Raw genomic sequence first — 25,292 nt, forward strand, 5'->3', positions numbered from 1 at the left:
CGTTATGAATTTTCCTGACTCATACTTGTGAGATGATAAACTATTAATGGAGAGTCTCGCCACCTAAAAAAATGAGGCACTCCTAAAAATGATCATTTAGAAAACATTCAAAATGGTATCACAAGAGGCACCTTCATTAACTGAGGTCAGTTTTTCTCAAAGAAATAACAAACATGTTTAGCTGAAATTTTCATCTAATAAGTCATAGAACTGATCTGTTGTGATTAGTGAAAATGGTTGGGCATTTGATCCAACTGTGCCTACAAATTTATTTCTCCTCTTAATCCATGTTAGTTATAAATCTAAGTGTTTATAGAACAAAATACTATCATCTAGAAGGGATCTGAGAGGTCATTTAGTCCAACTTTTCATTTTACAGATTAGGAAACTGAAAGCCCCCAAAGATAAAGTGACTTATCGAAGGTCACACAGACAGTTTTAGAATATCACAAGAAAGAGAACCCAAGTGTCCTTGGTCTCGGTTTACATTATGCTAATTGTATCTTACCTCTCCTAATCAAACACAGCACTTCATTATAGTCAATCTAATTAAGAAACAACACTTAAACTATATTAGTTGCTCCAGGATGGCTCTTACAGAAGATCTAAATATAGAAATATCATGGACATAAGAATTCCCACTGATGGGATCCAGACCTACGTTTCCCTTCTTCTAATCTTTTGCCTTTGAGGAACCAGGGTAATACTTAAAACTTCTTGCTCAAAATATTTTCTTTTATCTTTGGGTATATTTTATGAGGGAATTTCGCCCGTTTGAAAATGAATAAAAATCTATTTTCTTCCACTATTTTTACAAACCTCAATAGGAAATCTCAATATGATTTTTAAAAAAAAATGTTACCTCCCATCTTAGAATCAATGCTATGTATCAGTTACAAAGCAGGAGTGATGAGAGCTAGGCAATGGTAAATGATTTGCCCAGGAGCACACAGCTAGTCTCCATATGATTCTAATGTAATTGCAAAACTGTTTATCACATACTGCATTTTCTAAAATAATAAATGAAAAGGAAAAGTGAGAGGCATAAAAATTTGAAATTCTGTGCTAAAATGAAAAACTAAAGAGTTTTTGAAGAAGGAGCTAAATATTATTTGAAGAGTGGTGATTCCATGTTAGGAAATGTTATTTCCACATAGGATAGAATAATCTTTACAAGATTATTTCAATGGGAAAATCATAGCCACATTGACTGGAAATGGGGCTTTTCAGCATGAATATATTTTAGGGATCTCAAAATAGTAAAGGATACAACTTTGGGTAAAGGGGATAAAAATGAGGTTAGTGGTTAGGGTAAATTCTCTGACATTTTATCGGTTAATGGATGGAAAAAAGGATGGTGTAGTGGAGAGTTGGAAGGATAACCTAGGTTTATTTTCTGCTTTTATCACATATTAGCAGCTAGGATCCATGTTTGAGGGGAACAGAGCTACTAAGGCATGGAGTAGGGAGGAGTGGAAAGAAGAGGCAAGGAGACCATCAATGCTTCACCCAGCTGATTTTTAGTATAATAACTTTGTACCTCACTTGAGGGGAAAGTATCCCATGCTCTTGACTGGAGATTAGTGGGAACAATTGTATCTAATTCTTTCTTCATAATCCATGGAGATACTTCATAAAAAGGGCGAAGAACCGTGATGCTCAGGGCACCTACATCAAAGACAAGGTTTAAAAGGATCATTTCCAAATCAAAATTCCTCCAGTGGACATCTTTACAGTATCCCCGTTTCTTTCCTTAGAACTATAAGAAATCAACCATGCTTGCAGAAACAAAATAATTCAATTTTTTTTAAACCCTTACCTTCCGTCTTTGAGTCAATACTGTGTATTGGCTCCAAGGCAGAAGAGTGGTAATGGTAGGCAATGGGGGTCAAGTGACTTGCCCAGGGTCACACAGCTGGGAAGCGTCTGAGGTCAGATTTGAACCCAGGACCTCCCATCTCCAGGCCTGACTCTCAATCCACTGAGCTACCCAGCTGCCCCGAAAATAATTCAATTTTAATTTAGATCCTAAGACAGACTTGAGAGGAAAGAGGAAATCCATCAGAGGACAGACAGAAAATTAATTACTTCATTTAGCAACTAGGATGAAATCTCTTATATAGTTGGGCAATTTCTTTTTTGTCAGAGAGGTAGAATGTGAGCTCATCTGGGGGCTAAGAAGCACTTCAATTTTACATCTGGCTCTGTCATTAATCGACTATATGATCTCAGAAGCTAAATTGCTACCTTCATTTCCAAGAAATAATAGCTAGTATTTTTATAGTACCTTGAAGATTGAACCTTGTAAGGTAGGTGCTGTTAGTATCCTCATTTTAAAGATGAAGAAATGTGTTATGTGTAAAATAACATGCCTGCCTTCTATTCTCTTTGGGAAATCCATCTTGCAGAAACCTATGGAGAGTTCAGTAGCCTTCAACATAACTCTTTTGAAAGGAGGCCAAGGAAGGAGTTGGAAGAGACATAGGCGTTCACATCTGAATACCAAAGCTAATAAGGGAAATAGGAGTTTTCTTGGGAAAGATACTGTAGTGGTTTGCCATTTCCTTTTCCAGCTCATTTTACAGAGAAGAAAGTTGAGGCAAAAAAGATTAAGTGACTTGTCCAGGATCACACAGCTAGTAAGTATCTGAGGCTGCGTCTTCCTTACTGCAGGGCCAGTACTCAATTCATGATGCCACCTAGCTACCCCCAAAGCAATGGACTTGTCTATAAATTTCTCTTAATATAGTAAATGTAATAAAAATAATAAATAAATACAATATATTTAAAATATATGATATTTTGATGTCTGCTTGGGGATGTAATAATATATGTTGCATATAATAATATAAATAAATGAAAAATGAAAAAATAATAAATATAATAAATTTTACTAGAATCCACTAAAATAAAAAAAAAAGAAATGCCCATTTGAAAACTTTAATCAAGTACTTTTTGCTTCAAAATGTGGGTTTTAATCCTGCCTTTCCTTCTCATAAGCTGTGTGATGTTAGGCAAGCCACTTCATCTTTCTGGGTGTCAGGATATTTATCTGTAAGATGAGGGGGTTGGATGAGATGACTTTTAAGATCCTTTCTGTCTCCAAAACTATAAACTGATGATTTTACAATTCAAATCAAACTTAAGGTATATTAGTAAATTCAATAGTTCAAATTTCACCCAAAACAGTAGATAAAAATGAAAAGAAGGTGGTCAAGTTGGAACGTCTGGGCTCCTAGTGATAGGGATGGGGAATGGAAGGAGTCAAGGATATAGGGAGTTACCAAGGAATAAACACTATAACAATAATATAATAATAAGCCAGCATCATAGTCCTTTAAAGTTTGCAAAGCATTTTACAAATATTATCTCATTTGATCATTACAACAAGGGTGGCATGTGCTATTATTATTATTGTTACATTTTACAGATTAGGAAATGGAGATAGAAAATTCAAGTGACTTGTCTAGGACCAACAAGATTCAGGCTTGGTTTCCTCTTTAAGAGAGTTTGGGGCAGAGAAATGATGGCAAGGATATTGTTTGTTCTTACTGAGGTCATAGGATGCTTCTCCACATTAATTACTCTATTTCCCACCCACTCAGTAGACATATTTCATTATATATATATATATGTATATATATATATATATAAANTCCTAGTGATAGGGATGGGGAATGGAAGGAGTCAAGGATATAGGGAGTTACCAAGGAATAAACACTATAACAATAATATAATAATAAGCCAGCATCATAGTCCTTTAAAGTTTGCAAAGCATTTTACAAATATTATCTCATTTGATCATTATAACAAGGGTGGCATGTGCTATTATTATTATTGTTACATTTTAGATTAGGAAATGGAGATAGAAAATTCAAGTGACTTGTCTAGGACCACACATCTACTAAGAACAAGATTCAGGCTTGGTTTCTTCTTTAAGAGAGTTTGGGGCAGAGAAATGATGGCAAGGATATTGTTTGTTCTTACTGAGGTCATAGGATGCTTCTCCACATTAATTACTCTATTTCCCACCCACTCAGTAGACATATTTCATTATATATATATATATATAAATATTTATATAAGGACATATTTCAAATATGCTTATGGTATATATCTTTACTTATGTGTATATCTGATATATACATATAATTATTTATATTCATGCACATGTCCTCTTTAATTGTTTCTCTCCCACTCTTTTCTACCTGGGTATTCCTGGACTGGCTCCTGCAGGACAGCAGTGGTCGATTCCCCATAGGCCAAAGAGAGATACTCTTCGATATCACTATTCCGGAGAAGTTCGGTTCCCGAGCCATCCGCATAGATAACAAAAAATCTATTTAAGTAAACATGATCCAGAGTTAATTGATGGACACAGTGAAAATGTCTCTTTCAATATTAAAAGCAAGATTTCTGTGTGGTCTTGTTAAATACTACCTGGGGACATGTTCACCATAAGGTTGAAGAGGATTTTTTTCTATTTTATCAGGCACTAAGCTGTCATAATCCTCACTTTCTTCCTCAGTTGTTTCCTCCTCCAAGCCCACTTCAGGGATGATAGTTGATATGGTGCCATCGACCATGACCTAAGAGTGAAGTAATAAATTTATACAGGATGATAAAGGATTTAATGAATTTATTTTTAAACTTAATATTTTATTTTTCCCTTGTTACATAAAAAAAACATTTTTAACCTTTATTTTATAAATGTTTGAGCCAAATTCTGTCCTTCCCTCCTTTCCTCGCTCTCTCCTGTCTCTTCTCCCTGAGACAGCAATCTGATATATTTACATGTGTAATAGTATATAAAACATCTTTTCATATTAGTCCTTTTGTGAGAGAACTTGAACATACAAAAGAAAAGTGAAGAAATAAAGTGAAATATAGTATGCCTCTGTCTGTATTCAGACTCCATTAATCCTTTCTCTGGAGGTAGGCATAAAGGATCTAATATTTAAAAGAACATGTTGGGGCAGCTGGGTAGTTTAGTGGGTTGAGAACAATGCCTAGAGACAGGAGGTCCTAGGTTCAAATCTGACCTCAGACACTCCCCCAGCTGTGTGACCCTGTGCAAGTCACTTAATCCCTTTTGCCTAGCTCTTAGCACTCTTCTGCTTTGGACCCAAAACATAGTATTGATTCTAAGGCAGAAGATAAGGGATTAAAAACAAACAAACAAACAAACAAACAAACAAACGTTGACAAGATAAGGATCTCTGCTCAACTTGAGAAGTAAGTGATTAAAAAAATTACTTTTGGGAAGCCCTGGTTTTATTTAGCTAAGGTATTCTTGATGAACACCAGATTTCCTTGCCAAGTTAATTAATTTGAAATTTCAAGTTCATAAGATAGCTTGAACAACTAATGTGAATTCATTTTGGAGACAAAGAATAAATGTCTAACTTTTTGGATGAAATTGAACTATTTGGTTTTCATTCAAATACAAAGTTGGCAACCTCGCTATAAGGGGTGCGATTTCAGCTGTCCTGGAACGCTTCTCTTCTACTCCATCCAATTCCCATCTCACCTTCCCATCATTTTTCAGTTACCTGCTCACAGATACCAGAAATTCTGCTATTAGAGCTTTATTCCTTTTATGGAATGATTCAGATCTTAGGAGGCTCTGATAATAGTGCTTGTTGAATTGATGTTTGAGGTACAAATGTCCCTGAGAGTGCTCATCCTTTTAAGTCAATGGTGTTAAATTCAGAGAAAAGCCTGCAGTCCCCATATTGACTTAAAACCCCTTAAATTTACATTGCCTGGGATGTATTGTATTTTTATGCATTTTGTGATGTTTCTCAATTACATTTTAATCTGGTTTTGCCTGCATTCCAGAACTGACATCTCTGTTAAACTCCTACAACTTGCATTTCAGCATCATCTGTTGTCCTGAGATTGGACTAGGAGGTGGGATAAAGGGCACTGAGTAGCTATGGAAAGGAGGCCAATGAAGGGAGGCCGAAGCTTGGCCACAGAGACCTAGGAACGATTTGGTGGAATATGACAGAGATGCAGGTCATAACTCTGTGTAAAAAAACATTTACTAAGAATTATTGTTGTTCAGTCATTTCCATCATGATCAATTCTTTGTAATAATATTTGGAGTTTCTTGGTAGCTATACTGGAGTGTTTTGCCACTTCTCCAGCTCATTTTACACATGAGGAAATTGAGGCAAACTGGGTTCAATGACTTGCCCAGGGTCACACAGCTAATGTCTAAGGTCAGATTTGAACCTAGCAGGGTGAGTCTTTCTGATTCCAGGCTGACAGTCTATCCACAGTGCCATTTAGTTGCCACTTACTAAGAATTATACTAAGTATACTAAGTAGTTAGTATAGTATAGTATAGTATAATATACGTATAGTATAGTATAGTATAGTATAGTATAGTATAGTATAGTATAGTATAGTATAGTATAGTATAGTATAGTAAGTATACTAAATAAACATACTAAGAAGTATACTATGTAAAATTTGACTGCTTTGGAGAGTTCTTCCTAGATAAATTACTGATAAATATTAACAATTTGCATTCTGAGAAAAATATACCTGCAAGAAACACTTTTGGGGGCAACTGGGTGGCTTAGTGGATGGAGAGCCAGGCCTAGAGATGGGAGGTCCTGGATTCAAATGTGGTCTCAGACACTTCCTAGCTGGGTGACCCTGGGCAAGTCACTTAACCCCCATTGCCCAGCCCTTTCTACTCTTCTGCCTTGAAGCCAATACCCAGTATTGATTCTAAGATGGAAAGTAAGGATTTTTTTAAAAAAAGAAATACTTTTATGTTTAATATATATAATTAACTTTTTCTCTATAATTTTAAAGTTTAGGTAATCTTTAAAAACAATATATCAAGACCTGATGTGTAGCATTTGTTGAGGTATAAATGTTGACACTGAAAATTTAGCAATGACCCTTGTTAGCCTATATAAACTAGCTCCAGCATACCTCTGGCTCTACCTCACTGAGGTTTTCAAGCTGAGACTGGATAATGTTAGAGATGGTATTGAGAAGGGATTTGTGTTCAAATAGGTTGAATTAAATAACTTGTGGGATCCCTAGTTGCTATGAAATTTCATGTGTGATTCTATGAGTTGAGGGCAGAGGAGCCTAGAGAGTGAGAAGGCCACGTGCCCTCAAGAACAGTTTATTTCATAGCTCAGTTCCTAGAGCCTTCTCACCTACTGCCCCCCTTGACCCTTTGGTGAGTTTTTCCTAGTGTTCCATTTTGGGAAGGGGCACAGGCAGGCCATCTTCCACTCTTCCCCTAGCTCTACTTTTGCCTCTCCTGAATTTGCTTTCTTTCTCTCAAGTGGGCACCTTATCTCTCTCCCCCCCATTTTTCAGCTCCCTGTTATGTGTTATTTCTACCTATAGGAAATAAGTTTCTTGAGGGCATGGCCTTGTTTTTTGTACTTTTAGCCCCATTACTTAGCACAGTGTTTGATATATAGTCAATACTTAGTAAATAAATGCTTATTTGCTGGTTGAGACAGTTCTGCTTAAGGTCAGATGTTGTATCCAACTCTTTGTGACCCCATTTGGGGTTTTCTTAGCAGAGAAACTGGAATGGTTTGACATTTTCTTCTCCAGTTCATGATACAGATGAGGAAACTGAGGCAAACATGGTTGAGTAACTTAGCTAGGGTCACAGCTAATAAGTATCTGAGGTTGGAATTGCACTCGAGTCTTCCTAAGTCCAGGCCCAGTACTCAATCCAATGCATCACCTAGCTGCCCTAAAGTCAGATTCAGAATGGATCAGAAAAGTAGCAGAGTCTTAATGAAAGTGGTCCTATTGCCAGCCAATCTGTGATAGAAAATAGATTCATATTCGCAAAATGAGTAGTGAAGAGTATTGGACAAGGAAAAGGGAGGTCCGGAGCAGGAGTATTTGAGCACCCCAATATCCTTCCTTCTCAACCCCTCACTGCATTCTCTGCTCTCTATAAAATTCTCTGACCTCTCTTCCTTTTACTTATTCTTTTTTACTTCCCTTCATAGACTGTTTCAGTCAAACAAAAAAGTTGCTTCTTTTCCCCCATGTTACTCGTTCCACTCCATTCACTCATGTAAGAAGGTGCCATTCTACTTGTTCCTTCTGATTTGTTAATGTAAAATTCAACTCTTTGCTCTTTCCCCCTTTCTCTATCCCCTCTCTTCTCATTTGTCTATCTGGCCTTTAAAACCTTTTGCCATCCTGATTTGCTGATGCATGTGTGTGGCACCTGGGAGCAAAATGAAAACACATCAGCTTTCTGAAGTACTGGATTTATAGGATTTGAGACTAAAAGGGACCTTGTAGATCATCTAAACCAACCCCCTCATTTGAAATCATAGATTATTATTTACCTGAAAAACATTTCCTTCGGGATCCAGGACTTCACAAATGATGTCGGCAGTATGCTTCATAATGTACCTGCTGGCTCGAAGCTGCTCACGTTGGCTAAAAGGCTGGTAGAGGGTGTCACTGCTTGATTCATGGGAATAAATGGCTGAGCAATCCTTATCAATGGAAAGGCAACCAGTGCTGGGGGGTAGCACCTAGCAGGAAGGCAGCCAGAGAAGAAAAAAACCCTGCTTTTATTACTCTTTAAAGAACCATCGAGCTCACTGTTAGAACAAAATTTATCGAACTCACTAGCCACAAACATTAAGAGTAAACCATAAACCATGCAGTATGCCACGCAAGGAGTATCAAATAGCTCTGAGGCTTGGGGTTCCCAAGCCTCTACCCCACTGAATTCCAGCCTCTTTGTTTTTCCATGTGGGCAGGGAAAAGACAGGGACAAACAAATCCAGAGGGCAAGTTTACTGACCTTCCTGTCACACCCTTGATCTTACTATCAGAAATACACCATTCATGTTCAGGAACTCTGAAATCTCCTTATCCTATCACAATCAAACATCATTTCAGCTCTTCCTCTGCCATCCAAAACTAAACACAATTCTTCATTCATTTAAACGGAGACCCTTAATCCCTTGAAAACTGAGTTCTTTCCCAGACTATCACCCCTATTACCAACTACATGATTTACCTTTCTCCTTCTTCACAACCCTTTGTGAACCAGCTCAACTCTACATTACTGTCTTGAGTCCTTTGCCCCCTATAGTAGCAATAATTGTGCCCTGCTAAGACCCAGGCTTGGATCATTCCCATCAACTACTGTCTTTGTTCCTAAGCTTTGGCTGCTGAACAAAGGTGGAGAAAATCATGGGACCATTCTGACTGGGTACTCTAAAATTTTATGTTGCACAATCTCAACTGGGTCTTCATTGCTGCCAGGCAATTATTTTAGCCCTCCCTAATTAATTCACTCTTTTACTCATCATAGTGGATCTTGAAAACCTTTTCATTCCTCCTCAAGTTTTTCATGGCCCCTTCTCCAGCCAATCTTTTTCCCCCCAATAAGAAACTTGTCTTACATTTTACTGAAAAAATCAAGATCATTTACTGAGAGCTTCCCTTTTTTTTTTTAATCCCATTTCACACAGATGTTTTCTGTCATTATCTTTATCTCTTTTCACATGATGCAGTGGCCCTTCTCCTTGTCAAAGTCAGTCTCTCTATATGTACAAGTGATTCCATTTCATCATGTCTCCAACAGCAGATTAACTCCACTATCATCCTCATTCTCTCATTTATATTAAATATTTCCCTACCTACTTATTGTTTCCTTTCTACCTATAATCATGCCCATGTCCTCCATCCTCAAAAGACCCTCAACTTGATCATCCATCCCCATTAACTTGTGAACACAAAGCATTCATGATTTCAATGATCATCTCTATGCTGATGATTCTTAAAAAAACTTATTTAGTCCTAACCTTTCTGCTGACCTATAGTCTGCTGACCTATAGTCATACATCTCCAACTGCCTTTTGGGCACCTTGACTTCTGTGTCCTTAAATGCAACATGTCAGAAAGGGAACTCATCATCTTTTCTCTAAAACCAGTCCCTTCTAAAACTTTCCTGTTACTGTCAAGCACATCACTATCTTTCCCAGGCCTCTAGGATCAGGACCTTGACTCTATCCTTGACTCTCAGTCTCCCTCCCCACCACCTGCCATATCTAATCTGATGCCAAAGGACTGTTAATTTTTATCTTTGTAACATCTACTGAGCAATCTGTTGCCATCATCTTTCCAATGTTCTTTTACTGCCCTCCCTTCCCCATTTACCCTTCAGTTTAGCGACACTGGCCTCCTGGCTATTCCTTGAACAAAATACTCCATCTTTTTTTCTTTGGCCCTTTTCATTGGCTGTCCCCTCACCCAGAATGCTCTATCTCCTCATCTTTGCCGCCTGGTTTCCTTCATGTCTCAGCTACATTCCCACCTTCCACAAGAAGCCCTTCCCTATTCCTCTTGTCCAGTTCTTCATAGAATGCCTTTGCTTCCTTCCTTCAGATTTTGGCACATAAGCTGTAATTTTCTTTACGTTGGTTTGTTTGCTTATGCTTGATCACTGATATTTCCACAAGGTGAGATGTCGAGGAGTCCTATGATATGATGTCTTGCTTTTGGATGCAGAATGAAACCAACTCTTGCTTATTCTCTAAGGAGAATCTGTGAGCCAGCTTTCCAGGTAACTTCCTTCTTCTGGTTTCACTTAAAGCAAGAATGTCAGTATGATTCAGTCCCTCCAATTGTATAGTCATTCATTGAGTAGCTGAAGATTTTATATTTTAAGTACCAGAAGTTAAATAAACATTTAGAGACAACTTAAAATTGGCATGATCTTAGCACACTTTAACACAAAGCCAGGCTTTGTCTTTGGTGATTACCAATTTGAAAATGAAAGGATACCCCATAGAACAGAATATATATTTTGCATTTTGCTTCCTTTAATAGGTTGTTATGGCCAAAAATAATCATCAGCAAGTGAACAACCTACTGGTGATGGTTCCTTTTTATATTTAGGATGGCCCTTAAATAATGGAGCCATTCTTCATTCCTTAATAGAACCTGCCAGTTTGCCTAACTAGATCCCAGGGTCATGCCTGATATTATATGGTTAAGTTTTAACAGGACCCTTATTCTACCCCCCATCCCAACTTTCCACCTTTCAAGATGCCAATTTAGCCTTGGAACAATAAAAAAAAACCTGTACCTTCTGACTTAGAACTGATACTAAGTATTGGTTCTAATGCAGAATATTGGTGAGGACCAAGCAATTGGGGGTAAGTGACCTGCCCAGGATCACATAGCTAGGAGGTATCTAAGGCCAAATTTGAACCCAGGAGTTCCCATCTCCAGATGTGGCTCTCTATCCATTGAGCCACCTAGCTGCACCTCTTGGAACAAATTTCAGTGAATTCTAGCTACTTCACACAGCAAAAGTGATTAACATTGGGAACTTGGGATGTTATAGACCTGAAAGAAGAAGACAGAAATGGATGGTGCCCTTTCCAAAGGTCAATATAAATCAGATGAATGCTTACTTGTTCTTTGTTTCATATATGCTAGTTTTATTTTTTTCCACTAAAGTATAAGTTTCTTGAGGATATTTTCAGCTGTGCAAATTTGAACTAAATACTTAAGTGCTCTGAGCCTCAATTTCCTCAACCATAAAATAGTGATATTGTGAGGCTTGAAGCAGCATTGATCAGTGAAAGGAATTTTGGATTTGGAGTAAGGGACTTGAATTTGAATCCCAGTTCTATCACTTAATACCCATGCAACCCTGGGCAAATAATTTTCCATCTCTGGCCTCAGTTTCTTCATTTATAAATTAAAGACTAGAGGAACTCCAAGGTCTCTTTTGGTAATATGCATTTTGTTAGTATCTATTTAGGTACATGTTTTCTCCACCATTAGAATATAAGCTCTTTGAGGGCAGGGCTGCTTTTCATTTTGTTTGTATCTTCAGTGCTAAGTGCAGTGTCTAGGGTGGAATAAATTCATAATCAATGCCTATTGACTGATTTATAAAACATTCTACAAATGTGAGTCCATATATATCTTAAAAGACAGCAAAGAAGGGTTTCAGAAATAGTAGTGTGTTGTATATGGCCACACATGGAAAAGAAGTTATGAAAGGAAAAACTGGAAGGCAAAGGATCCCTGGGAGGCCTCACTCATACAATTGGAACTGTCTCCAGTTCCTTGTCTCCTTGGCTCACCTGGTATGTCCCTTGTGGCTTTGCAATAACTGATGTCCCATCTCCGAAAGTGGCACAGCAGCTGCTGTCCTCACAGTTTGTAATAACAGAAGCATAGTGGGGGCTCTCTATTCGCATACACTTCACTTGCCTGGTGATGGACCATGGGGATTCATCTAAGAGCAAATACAGGCAGTCATGGTTGAAGTGGTGCTAGGGTAGGGGAGTGGACTTTAGACTTGTCCTTTAGCTAAGGCTCCCTTCATTCTACAGGGCTCTTTTGAAAAAGCACATAGCTGGAAGATAGAGAGAAGGACCGGAAATCCTGCTTGTGTTGCCGTCTTTCAAAATGCATGACTTTCTGATGCCCTAGATCTCAGGATCGCTCATTTCTTTTCTGCCAAGACTGCCTCTCTTAGAGTTGGAAGCAGGGTTTAATATGTTTGTTTAGGCAAGAAGGAAAAAAGGAAAGAAAAAGCTCAAAAGGTATTGTTTTTAAAATGAACATAAATCCCGAGGTGAAAACAGAGTTTGTAATTGAACACACTAACTTGAACAAAATCCCAAGGTGAGAACAAAGCTAGTCATTACTGCTGCCTACTGAAGATAGGGACTTGAGAAAAGAAAGGACGACATGGGCAATGTGGTAGCCTAGAAGAGGTCAGTGCCTGGCCTTGCCACTTATTACTCAGGTAACTTGAAGCAAGAGACCACTTCGCTAAGCCTTGCCTTTATTATCTGTACAATGGAAGAGTTAGACTAGATAAGCTAAAAGGTTCCTTATAGCTTTAGAAGACTATGAGTTTGTCTAGGTCTAAATGAAAATTTGGAGTAGTTTAAGTTGGAGAACAAGATTTGGTTTTCTGGATACAGGCCACAAGAATGATAGACTTTTGATATGGAATGTTGTGGCTCTCAGGCAAGCCTGGAAAGATGTATTTGCTTGGAGGCTTGCTGATCTGATCAAGAAAACTCTAAACTGAGAATGAAGGGAATGAAGATAAAATTGCCCAAATATGATGACTAAATACGGTGACATAAAGCAGTAAGATAGAGCAAGAATAATGCAATTTCCCAATAATTCACAGAACACAATGATCGAGAAGACTGGGCATATGACACTCATGATCTTAAATGCCTAGACACCATCAATGCTAAGAATATGGAGAAATAAATTAAAGCAAACTTGAGAGTTTAAGGCATGGTAGCAAAGATGGAAAGAGCCTTGGATCTGGAGACAGAAAACATCAAGCCTGCATGACTCTGGGCAGCTCATGTAAACTTCTTTCATCACTTATAAAGTGAAGGAGCTGGGCCAGTTGATTTCGAAGATCCCTTCCAGCTTTAAATTCTATATGCTTATGATCTCATAGATATTACTGAGATGGTGGCTCATGGGAGTAGAGGATTATTTTATTAGTCCTTTTTGTATCCCCAGCAACTTTCAAAATTTCTGGTGCAGAGGAGTCATTCCATAAACATCTGCCAATTGATTGTTGAATAGACTATTGGCAATGGAAGAGTACATACACCTTATTCCAAAGGAACATTGGAACCAAGGGGTGACAGAGAAGCATTATACCTCAAGTAAATTTACACCTTTGAGGAAATGCTTAAGAATTAAGGAAAGGAAACTCAGAAGCCATGCTGCAATGGTAGTCCTCTCTATTCCACCTGGCCAAGTGGGCAAAATGGAGTGGAATGTAATAGGAACTGGCATTTGGTTAATTGGGATTTAAGATTCTAGATTCACTGTGAATTTAATTATGCTATGTGTTCATCTGTGAGGATCAGAACAAACTCAAGTCTGATGAAGCAGGAATGTGAGACTCCGTGTAGAGCCTTTGTTGTCTATGGTGGTCATTTGCCATAAACTTACTTATTTCTTGGTCACTCGAAGGAACAATAGTGTCTTCATAAATCTGATAGAAGGTAGTGATTCGGGTGCCATCAGCATGATCCACTATTCTTGTCCCATCAGTTTTTATCACAATAGTTACTTTGTCTTCTCGAGTTGTCATCACCTGGACAGAGAAGGAATAGTGAGCAAACCTCTTGACCTTAGATTGCCCAAAGGCAAAACTCAAGTAGGCTTATTATTATTATGATCAGGGCAAGACTTAAAGTCTTTTAATCATTGTAAATTACAAGCAAGTTAATACGTACTATTCGTACACAGAACTTTAGAGAAGTTTCTAAAGAACTTTAATTTTCTTTGCTCTAGATGGGTAGGTTATCACAAGCAGGGTAATTTCAACCCCCCCACTTAAATCAGACAAGAAGCCCACTATGTGATAGGCATTGCATTAAATGCTGGTATTAAAAAAAAAGGCCAGAGGCAATCTTTGCTCTAGAGAATTGTTTGGGGGTGCAGTGGGGCTTTGGTATTAGTATAACTCATGTTGAATGTGTGAGTCCTTGAGGGAAAAAAAAAATCTTGCACACTGGTTTTAAAAAAAAAAAACCTTTCCTGGAAAGATTTAAAACCAAGCAAGAGTTAGAAAAAATTACAAAATATAAAATAAATAATTTTGATTACATTAATTAAAAAGATTTTGTACAAACAAAAGCAATGCAACCAAAATTAGAAGGGAAGCAACAACTTGGGAAAAATCTTTATAACAAAAAACTCTGACAAAGGTCTAATTACTTAAATATATATAAGGAGCTAAATCAATTGTACAAAAAATCACGCCATTCCCCAACTGATAAATGGGCAAGGGACATGAATAGGCAATTTTCAGATAAAGAAATCAAAACTATCAATAAACACATGAAAAAGTGTTATAAACCTCTTATAATTAGAGAAATGCAAATCAAAACAACAATCATGCCTAGCAGATTGGCTAACATGACAACAAAGGAAAGTAATAAATGTTGGAGGGGATGTGGCAAAATTGGGACATTAATGCATTGCTAGTGTAGTTTGAACCAACCATTCTTTTTTTTTTTAATTTTTTTTTTAATTTTAAACCCTTTACTTCTGTGTATTGACTTATAGGTGGAAGATTGGTAAGGGTAGGCAATGGGGGTCAAGTGACTCACCCAGGGTCACACAGCTGGGAAGTGTCTGAGGCCGGATTTGAACCTAGGACCTCCTGTCTCAGGGCCTGGCTCTCAATCCACTGAGCCACCCAGCTGCCCCCTACCAACCATTCTTAATGGCAATTTGGAACTATGCCCAAAGGGCTTTAAAAGACTGTATGCCCTTTTACCCAGCCATACCACTGCTGGGTTTATGCCCTAAAGAGATCAAAGGGAAAAAGACTTGTACAAAAATAGTTATAGCTACACTCTTTGTGGTGGCAAAAAACTGGAAAATGAGGGTATGTCCTTCAATTGGGAAATGGCTGAACAAATTTTTGTATCTGTTGGTGATGGAATACTGTTCTGATCAAAGGAATAATGAACTGGAGGAATTTCATGTGAACTGGAATGACCTCCAGGAACTGATGCAGAGGGAAAGGAGCAGAACCAGGAGACCATTATACAGAGATGGATACACTGTGGTACAATCAAATATTTTTGGACTTCTATACTAGCAGCAATGCAATGATCCAAGACAATTCTGAGGGACTTATGAGAAAGAATGTTATTCACATCCAGAGAAAGAACTGTGGGAGTAGAAACACAGAAGAAAACCAACTGCTTGATCACATGGTTTGATGGGGATATTTTTGGGGATGTAGACTCTAAGTGATCACCCTAATGCAAATACTAATAATATGAAAATAGGTCTTGATCAATGATACATGTAAAACCCAGTGGAATTGCATGTTGGCTATGGGGGAGGGGAAGGCTCATGGGGGAGAGAAAGAATATGATTCATAAAACCATGGAAAATATTCTAAATTAATTCATTAAATAAAAATTTTCAATCATAAAAAAACCCTTTCCCAATCCCCCTTGTTTCTAGTGCCTTCCTTCTATTAATTATCTTAAATGTATCCTATATACAGTCTGTTTGTACCCATTGTATTATGATTTATGTTTCCTGAAGTCTTAGGTACTGAATAAACCAAAGAGTCAGTTAAGAATGATTTTGAGACAGGGTGGGTGACAACAACATCTTTGATAATGCCCCAAGAGTCAAGGGCCAAGAGTTGGCCTTCTCTTCACTTGGTGATCTCAGGAGCTCCCATGAGCTCCCATGGACTCAATTATCATCTCTATACATATGATTCTTAGATGTATTTATCTAGCTTTAAACTCTCTCCTGATCTTCACCAACTGCTTAGTCTTAAATCTGGTATAGGAAAACCCGAGTTCAAATCTGATCTCGGATACTTCCTAATTGTGTGACCCTGGGCAAATCACTTACATCTCACTACATCTGCTTCATTTCTGTAAAATGGAGCATCTACCTCCCAGGATTTTTGTGAGCATCAAACAAAATATTGGTAAAATGTTGTGCAAATGCTAAATAAATGCCAGCTATTAATGTAATCTTCATCATCATCATTATCATCAGGCATCACACATTGCATTCTTATAGACATCTTAAACTCAACACATCTAAACTAGAACTCATCTTTTTTTAAAAAAACATTTCCCACTTCCTAACTTCCCTGTTACTTTTGTTTTGTTTTTCTTTTCTTTTCTTTTTTTTTTTTTTAATTTTAAACCCTTAACTTCGGTGTATTGGCTTCTAGGCAGAAGAGTGGTAAGGGTAGGCAATGGGGTCAAGTGACTTGCCCAGGGTCACACAGCTGGGAAGTGTCTGAGGCCAGATTTGAACCTAGGACCTTCCGTCTCTAGGCCTGACTCTCAATCCACTGAACTACCCAGCTGCCCCTTCCCTGTTACTTTTGATGGTAATATCCTCCCACCATCTTCTCAGCCATTCAGACTTGCAGCCTACGTGCCATCCTCTATTTCTCATTCTCACTCTTTCCATATATCTAATCTAAGGCCATGCTCTGTCCTTTCTCCCTCTGTAAGATTTCTCATCTATATTCTATTCTCTCCTTTGACTCAGCTACCACCCTGATGCAGATCTTTATCATCTCTGACTTACTGGAAATAAGTTGCTGGTTAATCTTCCCCCCTTCAAATTTCTCCATGTTCCACTCCATCCTTCATTCAGCTGCCAAAGTAATCTTCCTAAAGGGCTCCAACTGTTCCCTTATTACCTCCAAGATCAAGGATAAAATCCTGTTTGTCTTCTATAGGTCTTTATAACCCGGTCTTGCACATCCTTCTTACAGGTTCCTCCCTTATAGTACTCTATGGTCTAGTGACACTGGTTGTTTTATTATTCTTTTCAAACAGTACCGAATAAATAGGTCCTGAATCTGTTTTCACTGACTGATCTCCATTCTTGTAGTGCTCTTTGTCTCCACCTCCTGGTTTCCCTGACTTCCTTTCAAGATTAAGCTCAAATTCAATTTTCTTCAAGAGGCCTTTCCCATCTCATCCTATGCTGCTGTCTTCTCCAATTTACCCAGTATACACCTTGTATGTATATCTAGACATACCCTGTAGATATCTTGTTTGCATGTTCCCTCTTCCACTAGAATTGTGCTTGCTCAAGGCAAGGTACTTTCCTTTGGATCCCCAGTGCTTAGCTTGGTGCCCGAGGAATTTAATAAATGCCCACTGAATTGACTCAGTAATGCTTGCTGGTGAGACTTGCCCCATTCTCTTTCCTTTGCCTGCATTAGAGATAGTGGCAACTTGGCACCAGGAGCTCACAGAGCCCTGAATTTTAAGACTCTGTAGAAGACTATGAAGCATCAAGATAATGCACAGTACCGTTCCATCAACAGGATCTGTAGCTTGGAAGGACAGATATGGTGCCAGTTGCGGTATTTTTTCTACTCCTTTGGTGCCAATTCGAATGCCTGCAGGCGTAGTAGTAATCCAAGTGCCTGCCTGGATTTCTTCAGGTGCTGGGAGTTGATAATGTACCTGCTCATGGGACTCACCCTTGTTTAAAAGAGACGTATTTTTTGGAGACTTTCCTATAGGAATATGAACAAATATAACAATGTGAGTATGATATCTATCTTTTGATACACTAGAACTTGATAACAACAGCAGCAATAATAGCATTTACATAGCACTTTAATGGTTATAAAGTACTTTATAAACATAATCTCGTTTTATCCTTACAACAGCTCTGAGGGTAGGTGCTATAATTAAATCACTAATAAACCCAAGGGAAAAGCTCACGTTGCTTCCCTAGATGGATCTCAGTGTGTAGATGAAATAAATGGGGTCTTTGCAAACCCTTTGTGAAATACAAGTAGCAGATCACGAAGAAGTAAATTGACAGTTGAATGACCCAACATTTACTCCTCAAGAGTTATGCAGTGCTTTCAAGGGCTTTTGTGGTGGCCTCTCAGCATCTCTGTTACAGCAAAGAACAAATCCTACAGGCATTTATAGTGAGTGGGTGACTTTCTAAGACTAATGCTGCAGTCACTATTGCTGATATTTTCTGGCTTGGACTGATGAGAAAAATTCAGAACCATAATTTGCTTACAGCAAAGTTGGCAATGAATGGGAAATATACATCTCTTTATCGCAACAACAAAAAAACAAACAAACTTGAATCAGAAAAGGTTTAGCAGGTTAAGAAGCAAGCAACCAAGATTGGTGCTGGGATATCAGGGGTGAAGAACTCCCTCAAAATATGGACTTTAATGAAACCCTTTGGGATTTATACTTTCCATATCTCTGGAGTAAGGAGCAAATATGGTTCTACTTTAATTTTCCTAAAATTCTAATCACTGATCATTACCTTTTAATTTTAAACTCAAATGCCACTCCTGTATCTCTCTCAACCTTGGTTCCCCAATACTGGTCATCTATTTTTACTATCACAGCTATTTCTTCCCAACTCTCAACTGCATCCACACCATCCTTCCTTCATGCCCCATTCCAAGTCTGTTCACCAGTGTAGCATGTGGAAAGAACACTTGACTTGGAGACAGAAAAATCTGTTGATCTCACACCATTTGCTATCTAGCTTTACTTCTATGACTTTCGTTATATTATCTGAAAAATGAGGATACTAATACATGCACTTTATATTTCACGAAGTTTTTGTGAGGAAAACACCTTGCTAATTTTAAAGTACATTACTCCTACATATGAGGAGAAAGAGGAATAATATAATAGCAATTATCACTTTATCACTATTATTATTATTTTATTATAATATTAATTATAGTTTTCTCTCAAACTCTTACTATGCTTTACTATTTCCATACCCAAAATTTTCTTCAATACTCTCTTTTTTTTGTCTCTGTATTTATAGGGCCTGGTAGATAGTAAATAATTATTGATAAATAATTATTGATTGATTAATTAGAGACACAAATTTTTAAGGTTGAAGGGTCTTTAGCAGTTATCTAGTTTAACTCAAAGAAAAGAGATCACTATTATCATATACCCAACAAGTACTTGTCCAACCTCTAACTGAAGACTTTAGAGAATCTATAATTTCTCAAGGTAGCCCACCCCACTTTTGTACAACACTAATCATTAAGATGTTTTTCCTGATATCAAGTCTGAATTGGCCTCTGGGTAATTTCCATCCATTGCTCACTCTTGGCCACACAGAACAAATCCAATATCTCTTCCATATGACAGGCCTTTGAATACCTGAAGACAGCTATCATCCCCCCACCCTTTAAGTCTTCTGAGTTAAACAGCCAGTTATTTCAACTCATCCTTATATGACATTAATTCAAGGTTTTTCACTATCCTTGTTGCCCTCCTTCTGACACTTTTCTTCTTATTAACAATCTTTTTAAAACAATGGTGCTCTGAAATAAATACAATATACAAGTTGAGTTCTGATGAGGGTAGAATACAGTTGGATTATCATCTATTTCTGAAAGCTTTGGTTCTTAATTTAGCCCCAAATCCAATTAACTTTTTTGACTGCCATAACATATTGCTATCTCATTTTGAACTTGTAGGCCACTAAAATCCTCAGATTTTTTCCCCAGAAAAACTTTCTAATCATACCTCTCTCAATTTTATATTTGTAATTTGTATTTTTAAGTGCACAACTTGACATTTGTACCTATTAAATTTCATTGTTTTAGATTTACTGGATCTTTGTAATCATGACATTCCTTTCTTGATGTTTGCCAACCATCCCTTTAAGAATCATTTTGATAATTTTTCATTGAATTACTAACTAGTTTCTTCTTAACCCTGTGAAATCTGCTTCTCAAATTATAGTGTACAGATCAGACTATATTCAGATTTCTTCTTCTAGATCATAAACTCTCGAATAGAGTACTCACTTCTCTCATGGCTCTACCAGTGACCAATTCCTCCCTGCTAATTAGAATAAGATTCTGAATAAAATCTCACTTTGTTGTTTCCGTTGCCAAGGAGAAAATTATTACTAAGGCAAGATGAGAAGTTATTTACTGCTCTGCTTTTGGCACAAAGAGCTCAGATATCTGAGTAACTGAAATCCCCATCACAACTGTATTATGATACGAATCATGTAACCATGGACAAATATTTTAAGTTAATTAAATTAATTATTAAAAAATAACTATATTGTACCTCTGAACCAGGATTGTGATTAAAAAAACCCAACAACTCCATCTATTTCCTCTTTCTGTCCAGGTGGTCTATAGTATACACCCATGATACAATGCTATCCTGTCCCTTCTTTTTATCTATCCTGTTTTTGTAACTAAGGAATACCCATATATAGCTATAGGCATAGGTTTCATTGTATTAGGTCTCAGTGACACTTTTGAAGTCAGGAAAGTTAAGAGATCTTACATAAAATATACAAATGAAGACAACGAATACTAGAGAAATAAAATTACTTGCCCCAAGTAACAAAGTTTCTTGGCTGAGTCAGGTCTATAACCCTCATCTGACTCTCAGTAATGATCCTGTTTCTCATTCCAGCAGTGATTAAACCAAACCAAAAATATAACAACCAAAGGCACCCAGTGCTTCTTAGAATTACCACAGTATATTGCATTTCCTTGATCCTGAATATGGCCCTGATAAAGCTGCTTAAACATCATTGGTCATAAAGGTGGACAGAGCCAGCTTTTAGAACACTATATCAAAGAATAAATATTCTGTATCAGACATGATGCTAAGTACCAGAAAGACAAAGACAGGAATGAAACCATTTTTTAATCTGAGGGAGTTATTATATTCTATTGGAACTTAGGTGATAGTTAATTTGTCCTTTTGCTGAATTATCTAGACCTATATCAACCATCTATGCTTGGGACAGATGCCTTTGAGATGATAGTAGGAGATATCCTAATTCAAGCCATCATCACTCCCCATACACTCCAGCCTTGCATATATTTATTTTTTCATGGAAAAGGTTCATCTTTTGCATTGAACATGTTCTATATTTTGTTGTTTCTTTCTATATATGTATTATCCTTCCTATTATATTGTAAGCCTTATGAAGCCAAGGGCGGTGTCTTACTTATTTTTGTATCTCTTTTCAGTGCCTAGCATACTTTTTTTTACACGAGGTTTTTTTTTCCCTTTAAAAAAAAACTGAAGCTTTCTTGCCATCTCAGGAAGGAAAGAAAAAAGAAGGGAGGGAGGAGAAGAATTTGTCTCAATATTTTTTTTAAAAAGGTTAAAATTGTTTTACATGTAATTGAGGAAAAAATAAAATATTTTAAAAATTAAAGTTTTTATGGATATTTTTTGTTTTGATAATACTCTCATTTTGGAACATAACTTTCCCCAATCTCTTACCCAGAGAAAGCAATTCTTTGTCCCAAAGATTAAAAGAGGGGGAAGCTATTCTGTAAAACCAGTCAAAACATTAAGCTAGTGTGATAGTATATGTCATGTTTCATTCCCAAGGTCCCTTATTTCTGCAAAGAAGTAATTTCATCAAATTGAAATACATTTGGAGGTACATTTTCCTCTTTGTTAGAAGCTTTTTCATAGGTACCCTATCAGTTAAAAAAAATAACCCTTACATTTTGTCTCACTATCAGTTCTAAGGCAGAAAAGTGGCAAGGGCTAGGTAATCAAGGTTAACTAACTTGCCCATAGACGCATAGCCAGGGTAGAGTCTGAGATCAGGTTTGAACCCAGGTCCTCCCAGTTCTAGGCCTGGTGCTCTATGTACTCTGCCACCTACCTGCCCCTCAATTCAATTATTTTGATTGGTCTTTCCATTTATATCTATGAGGTCACTGGGTTTATTGTTTTCCTGCTTATGCTTACTTCACTTTGTATCAGTTATAAGAAATCTTCTTATGCATCTTTATAGTTATCATTTCTTGTGGTACATTCATAAACCATAGCTTATTTAGGCATTCCTCAATCAATGGACAGGTACTTTGATCTTTCTTATATGCTTCTGGAAAAAGCTCTCCACGGATAAATGAGACAACATCAATCCAGCCCTAACATTTTTACCATTCTATGAATCTTAGAAATTAGAGTTAGGAGGGATTCAATAGTCATCTAGTCCAACCAACACATACTTAGCAAGTAATTGTCTAGAATCTCTAAGAAGACATCCAAGTAAGGGCAAACCACAACCTTCCCTGGACTGTCCATTCTATTTTGTACATTCTTTTTGAGAATGTTAATGCTGTTAGGAAGTTTTTCATGATATGAAACCTAAATCTGTCTCCTTGCTATGATCAATGCTGCCTTTTAACAGCACTGAAGATCACTATAGTAAGCTCTCTACCTGGTGTTGACCTCATTAAAGAATTCTTACACAAATAGAAATTGATGTAGGTATTTATCAAATTTGCCAATTTACCAAATTGATGTAGGAAGCTCACAAAAATTCTGAGATAACTTTTTTTTTTTAAATCCTTACCTTCCATCTTAGAATTAGTACTGTGTATTAGTTCCAAGGCAGAAGAGTGGTAAGGGCTAGGCAATGGGGATTAAGTGACATGCCCAGGGTCACATAGCTGGGAAGTGTCTGAGGCCAGATTTGAACTTAGAACCTTCCGTCTATAGGCCTAGCTCTCAATCCACCGAGCCACCCAACTGCCCCCTGAGATAACTTCTTGATAAGAGAGTTGGTCAAGTGAAGAAAAAAACGCTCAAGACTTGCTCCACATTATCTCTCCAAGATACACTTGCTTGTTTATTTTGCTCACCACAATTTTCAGTATTTCCTCCTTCAATCCAAGTACAGAAAATGTCTGTTATATTAGCATTATTTATCATATATTATAATGTGTGAAATTATATTTTTCTGCTCTAAAACTTACAGATGTTTCTCACATCAGATCCAATTTCCTTAATGTACTCTAAAAAATAAAAATCTGGTAAATAACATCTTCAGTACCTGTTCTGTTTGGTTTTATTCTTTTAGAATTCTTCTGAGAAAAGTAGGGTGTGATTCTTTTAAGAAGCAAGAAAAAGGGGCAGTTAGGTGGTTCAATGGTTAGAGTCAGGCCTGGAGATGGGAGGTCCTGGGTTTAGAGCTGTGTGACTGCAGGCACGTTCTTAACTCCAATTGCCTATCCCTTACCACTTTTCAGCCTTGAAACTCATACTATGGATTCTAAGACAGAAGGTAAGAGTTTTAGAAAAGCAAGGAAGTGTTTGTAACATTCATGGACAGGGCAAGAACCCATAGACACATGAAATTCCCTTCTATCCTCAGAAATGAGAGCCGAGCTGAAAAGGAGGAATCTGGAGCCTTGTTGAGCCACCTAAGCACTGCTTAGCCTGAAGCTAGAGAGGAAATGAAGAGCAATCTCTCCCAGATAGATAGAAATATATTATGCCATCAAAGGGGAAAGTTCTACAGAAGTAATTGACACTTTCACCTTTAAGAACAATTAAAGGGAAGCACAGTGTATTGAGAGCAAGTCCTGGAGTCAGGAGGACCCGGGCTCAAATCTGGCCTCTGATAATGTCCTAGCTGTATGACCCTGGGCACTTAACTTAACCCAGTTGCCTAGCCCTTATTGCTCTTCTGCCTAGGAATTGATACTTAGTATAGATTTTAAGAAAGAAAGTAAGGGTTAAAAAAATAACAATGACCAAAAAGGAGCCTAGGGCTTTCAAACAACCTAGTAGATTCAAAAGGGCATTGGACTTGACACTGGATGACCTGGGTTTGAGCCTCTGGGATTTCATTTACTAGCTATGTGAAACCCATGTTTCTCTCTCTCTGTTTATTATTTGCAAAATGCAGAATTTAAAGATGATTTCTAGATCATCTAGCCACTTCCTGACTGTGTGACACTGGGTAAGTCACTTAATATCTGTCTGCCTCTGTTTCCTCATCTGTAAAATGAAGAATATAACAACACCTACTTCCTAGGGTTGGTTTTGAAGATTAGATGAGATAACGTTTGCAAAGTGTTTAACCCTGGCACATAGTAGGTCCTCAATAAATGCTTGTTTCATTTCTTCCTCCCTATAAGGATTACCTGAGGGTGAACAGAAAGCTAAGAAGACATGCATAAAAGGAAATGTTTAGAAAAGTCGGAGCCTGAAACATTTAAACAGTAGTGATTAGGCAGTGATACATATTTAATTTGCACACACACACACATACACATATATATCCATTAATATATTTATACATGTAATCAAAAGAAGAATGGCAAAGGCTAAGCAATGGGGGCTAAGTGACTTACATAGGATCACAAAGCTAGGAAGTGTATGAGGACAGATTTGAACCCAGGTCCTTCTGGTCTAGTGCTCTATCCATTATGCTACCTAGCTGTTCCAGTATATTTTTTTACATAACCATTGCTCTTTCTTATATTGTTATATCACCTATGTCTTATAAGTTTATATTTTATTAACCTAATTAAAATATTTTTTCACAGCACTGCACAGGTTATAGGATTGTAGATTTATAACTAGAGGGGATTTTAATGGTAATCTGGCACAATATCTTTATTTTACAGATAAGGAAACTGAAGAACAGAGAAATGGAGTATCCTAAGGTCACACATGGAGTATTGGTTCTTATAGTGACTCATATTTACACAACACTTTAAAGAACATACTCTACATGAACAAAGAGAGGCACAAAGTGTTATGAGAAAGATAATTTCTTGAGACCAGGGAAGAACTGGAATTTGAACTGGGCTATGAAGGATGAGTAGGTTCTCTCTCTCTCTCTCTCTCTTCCCTTCTTCCTTCCTTCCTTCCTTCCTTCCCCTTCCTTCCTTCCTTCCTTCCTTCCTTCCTTCCTTCCTTCCTTCCTTCCTTCCTTCC

At 37.5% G+C, this 25,292-nt stretch overlaps 1 protein-coding gene across 1 annotated transcript in view; it reads right to left on the reverse strand.

The window, feature by feature from the left end:
• SPAG17 (sperm associated antigen 17) overlaps positions 1-25,292 on the reverse strand; it is a 260,151-nt gene that overhangs the window by 53,475 nt on the left and 181,384 nt on the right. The window contains exons 28-34 of the mRNA XM_044675536.1: positions 17,865-18,073; positions 13,990-14,134; positions 12,132-12,286; positions 8,358-8,549; positions 4,441-4,589; positions 4,209-4,339; positions 1,541-1,668 (exon numbers count right to left, since the gene is read on the reverse strand). Of these exons, the coding sequence (XP_044531471.1) occupies positions 1,541-1,668; positions 4,209-4,339; positions 4,441-4,589; positions 8,358-8,549; positions 12,132-12,286; positions 13,990-14,134; positions 17,865-18,073 (1,109 nt within the window). The remainder of the gene's footprint in view (positions 1-1,540; positions 1,669-4,208; positions 4,340-4,440; positions 4,590-8,357; positions 8,550-12,131; positions 12,287-13,989; positions 14,135-17,864; positions 18,074-25,292) is intronic.

The sequence above is a fragment of the Gracilinanus agilis genome, chromosome 4, assembly GCF_016433145.1.
Source record: "Gracilinanus agilis isolate LMUSP501 chromosome 4, AgileGrace, whole genome shotgun sequence".
Taxonomy (NCBI): domain Eukaryota; kingdom Metazoa; phylum Chordata; class Mammalia; order Didelphimorphia; family Didelphidae; genus Gracilinanus; species Gracilinanus agilis.